Source organism: Cyprinodon variegatus, unplaced genomic scaffold (assembly GCF_000732505.1).
Source record: "Cyprinodon variegatus isolate N-32 unplaced genomic scaffold, C_variegatus-1.0 Scaffold1039, whole genome shotgun sequence".
In the NCBI taxonomy this organism is placed as follows: Eukaryota; Metazoa; Chordata; class Actinopteri; order Cyprinodontiformes; family Cyprinodontidae; genus Cyprinodon; species Cyprinodon variegatus.
In genome coordinates this window covers 11,028-15,083 of record NW_015151492.1, presented here as the reverse complement: position 1 = coordinate 15,083, position 4,056 = coordinate 11,028, and the positions used below count along the sequence as shown (strand labels likewise).

Sequence of the window (4,056 nt, the reverse complement as noted above, 5' to 3'; positions counted from 1 at the left end):
TGAACTGTAAAGTGTCTTGACATGACTTGTGTTGTGGATTGGCGCTATATAAATAAACTGAATTGAATTGAGGCCTTTAACAGGCTCTGGTTCAGGATGTGGCACAGTAGCAGTTCATGGTTCCATCCAGGAGGAAAAGAGCAGTTCCATCAGTGGAAAAGAAGCCGTTTCTCTGATTCAAACAGTTTCTGTTCCTCTTCAGTGAGCAGGTTTCCTTTAAAGCTGTAGAAACACAGAAACAAACCATAAACCATCAGAGAGGAGAAGCTTCCTGATTGGTTGGTTGGTCAGAAGATGAACTTTGATTATCTATGTGATCATCTCTATCTGATATACTGAGACGTCAGGAATCATCGCCTTCTTTATTGCCTCTCTTTGCCACCACTTTATTTTTTACCTTAGAAATTGAACATAACATAAAAACTGTATTGTTTTATTATTTCTAATATAATATATTTTCAGTTAAAAAAGATCCAAATGGATTAGAAAGCAAAATCTTTGCACTGCAAATCTTTTCTTGAGGCTGAAAATTTCTATGCGTGTTAAATGCAGCGAGTCAACATGGCCGCCCTCAGACCTCATTCTGTTAGGAAATGTTTGCAGCAAGAAGATTAAAAAATGATGAAACTATAGAATTTCACATGTACTCTCCATGGCTCCAGTTAGACAATAAACATTAAATAAATATACTGTTGCTGCTGAAGATTCTCTGTCATTCCAAAGAAAGTTCAGAAACAAACCAATTACCATCCAGGAAGCCAAACGTCTTCAGACTTGGAAACCAAGTCCACTCCACTATTTTTTTTTTATTTCTTTGGAATAAATATATTGTTATGCAGCTTCACATTAATCAGAATTAAATATGCTGGAAGACACCCTGCCCAGCAGGGGGCAGTAAGGACCAGCAGGGGGCAGCCCTCATTTCTTCAAATAGTTTGATGATAAAATCGAAGCTCTTCAAGTCTAACGGTCGGTAATCTGCCCTGAGATGGCGCATGGGGATGTTTCCACCGAACAAGTCCGAGTCTCCTGGCCAACAGGGCGACAAACACTCGAACTGTTTGAAAGACTGTAGGATTAAAAAGCTGCAGAGGAAAACCAAGCAAAGCTGAGAGAAGATTTCAGACCAGGATGTGGGAAAAGCCGTCGGTCAGAGGTGGTTCAGTTCCACCGGCTCGTAGTTTTTCTACTCTGACGTCAAGATTTAGGCGTAAAATGCAGAAATTACTTGAATTACGACCAGTTCTGGATGAGCTGTTATTGGTGGAGCTAGTCAGCGTTAGCCAGGGGGCGGGGCGTCCCCTTTAACCCCTGCATGGGGTCTGGTTCATTAAGCCCCGCCCTCCCACTACTTACAACGAGTTCACTTTGGTTTATTTGCTTCTGTTCAGCAGTTTGTTCTCTGTGATAGTGAACATTCACTAAAACAACGTAAGAATTACTGGACAGCTAAGGAAATATAGAAAAGACTGAAAGTTGATTTCTCCTTAAGTTTTGCAGCATTTTCTGTTACTCTGTAAAGGAGTTCCTCATCCAATCATGTCTCTAAGCTCCATCGCAGATGATTGGATGGATTTTAGTGGGGGGGGCATCAGGCCGTGTGTCTGATTCTCACCAGATCTCCTTCAGCTTGGTGTTGGAAGCTAAAGCATCAGCGAAGTGTTGGATCCCAGCAGCTGTGAAGCGGTTGTTGATTAACCTGCAGACAAATAAAGGAAGTTGGTGACGTTCTGAGCAGCAGCAGCTCAGGTACTGACCTGGAGGCTGTGAGCATGAATGACTGACTGCTCTCCTCACCAAAGGTGGGTCAGCCCAGTGTCTGCTTGAACCAACTGGGCCCAGTGGGGAGCTGCATCATCCATCATCTCATTCTGCACCAACCTGAGGAACAACCAGTAGATTACATAGACCTTAGAACCCAGGTCAGATCTTTGTCTAGATGGTCTAGTCCAACATGTCCACTAGTTCTGAGACTGGTGCTACCACCCAGAGGTCTGTGTGAGTTTCAGCTGTTTGTCCCTCAGCGCTTGCCTTCCAATCAGTCTTTCCTTGTTTAGCTCAGTTAGGATTAACCTACAGCAACAAGAGAGATCTTCCTTTGTTTACAGTATTGCCTCAGTTTCTGGTGGGACTGCCCACTGCACGTCCTGAATGGGGTCAAACATTTAGTTTTCCTCCTCCTGTTTCTCACAGCAGCAGTTTACTAAAACTTTGGCCCATTCCTCCGAACAGAAGCGGGCTATCCTTTCAGCTCTGAGCACAGATCTTCTAATGGACTGAGATTAGAAGTTGGTAATGGGGACTCCAAAGCTATGAACTTGGTTCTCTGGTGCAGTTTGAGGCTGAGTGTAAGGTGGAGGGCTGAAGATTGGCTCCTCCAAGTCCAAGTCGAGGGTAACCAGAAAAGGGTGGATCAGGACATTGATGACTGGATTGTAATAGTGAAGAAAGAGCTGAGCTCTCTATTTACTGGTCAGTACCCTCATCTATGGTCAGGGAATCTGGATCATGACTACATCTCTAAGCTCATAACTGTAAAAACGTTTTTTTTTAATAGTAATATCCACCTTTATATTATATTCGGTACATATCCAGCTGTAAATTTAGTTCACACTAGTGATCTATATATTATATTCACTATTTATAATAGTATTCATCTCTATACTCATTCAGTAGAACCATGTCCTGCATTTATGGAACCATTATTTATCCTGCACTTGCTGCTATTGCACTTCTGGTTAGACCTAAACTGCATTTCGTTGCCTTGTACCTGTACCTGTGCAATGACAATAAAGTTGAATCTAATCTAATCTAATCTAATCTAATCTAATCTAATCTTCCAGGCAAAGCTACAGAAATCAATGGACAAAACCAAACTGAGCAGGAAAAGTTCAGTATTTTCTAACTCTGATTTTAAACTCAAGCTGAAGAATTTTTATACCAGAAGATCCTCAGGACGCTGTTCTCCTTCAGTGCTTCTGCCAGATGTTTGCCCCCTTCTGAAGTGATGCCATTGGCAGACAGACTGCAGCAGAGAGGAAAGCAACAGAATGAATCAGTGTTGGAATCAGTTTCTGAGTCATTAGTCTGGTTTCACCCTGTTCTGCTACCTGAGGTTGGTGAGACTTCTGTGGTTCCTCAAGGCTTCAGCAAATGCTTCTGCTCCCTCATCACCAATGCTGTTGCCCCACATTCTGGAAGACAAGACCAGTGCTATGAGAGGGGCATCTAACCTAGATAGTGTCATAGAGACGCCTCGTATACTTACCCAACATCAAATATGGAAGTACTCTTCTTAATGGCGTTGGCCAAATACCTTCCACCGACACTTGTGATCTTGTTTTTACCAATCCTAAAGACGTTCATAACAGCATTACACACCAGACAACAAGTCCTATTTTGCTCATTTCTTTCTCTGGACCTTTCAGGTGTAACATACTTGACAATTGCTAGCTGAGGGCATTCCTCAATCATCTGAGCGACCAGTTTGGCTCCAGCATCAGTGATGTTATTGTTGTAGAGTCTGAGGATGGAGAAAAGATCGTCTTTTACTCAATAATTGGATGTTTTCTTCCAGGCTAAGCTACAGAAATCAAGGTAAACTGAAGTGTTTGAACTATTTCCATCCCTAACTTCTATCTGGAAAGTTATCAGGATCTATGGGGCACAGAGGAACACAGGAAAGCATCTCCCAGACCTGGTCCTGCCCACTGACGGTCAGCTGGTTGAAAGGTTTCTCTACTTCTTCCCTTCTTGGCTGCACAGTTAGGCCTAAAGTAGTGGAGATGGGATCACCAGGACATCAACGCTACTGGAAGCTTCAGTTAGAAGTCCAAAGCATCTTCTCTGGTAGAGAATAATGTGTTAGGATGGGGGTAACCACTAACCCTAACCACTATCCCTAATCACCAACCTTAATCCGCAACCCTAACCACTACCCCCAATCACCAACCCTAACCACTATCCCCAATCACCTACCCTAACCACTATCCCTAATCACCTACCCTAACCACTATCCCCAATCACCAACCCTAACCACTATCCCCAATCACCTAC

The 4,056-nt window shown here is 43.1% G+C and overlaps 1 protein-coding gene across 1 annotated transcript in view; it reads right to left on the bottom strand.

The window, feature by feature from the left end:
• Nucleotides 1-6: 6 nt before the first annotated feature.
• Nucleotides 7-4,056, bottom strand: part of nod1 (nucleotide binding oligomerization domain containing 1) — a 15,043-nt gene continuing 10,993 nt past the window's right edge. Inside the window, 7 exon segments of the mRNA XM_015399686.1 lie at nt 7-222; nt 1,616-1,699; nt 1,798-1,881; nt 2,942-3,025; nt 3,111-3,194; nt 3,269-3,352; nt 3,440-3,551. Coding sequence (XP_015255172.1) covers nt 150-222; nt 1,616-1,699; nt 1,798-1,881; nt 2,942-3,025; nt 3,111-3,194; nt 3,269-3,352; nt 3,440-3,551 — 605 coding nt within the window. The 3' untranslated portion in view covers nt 7-149.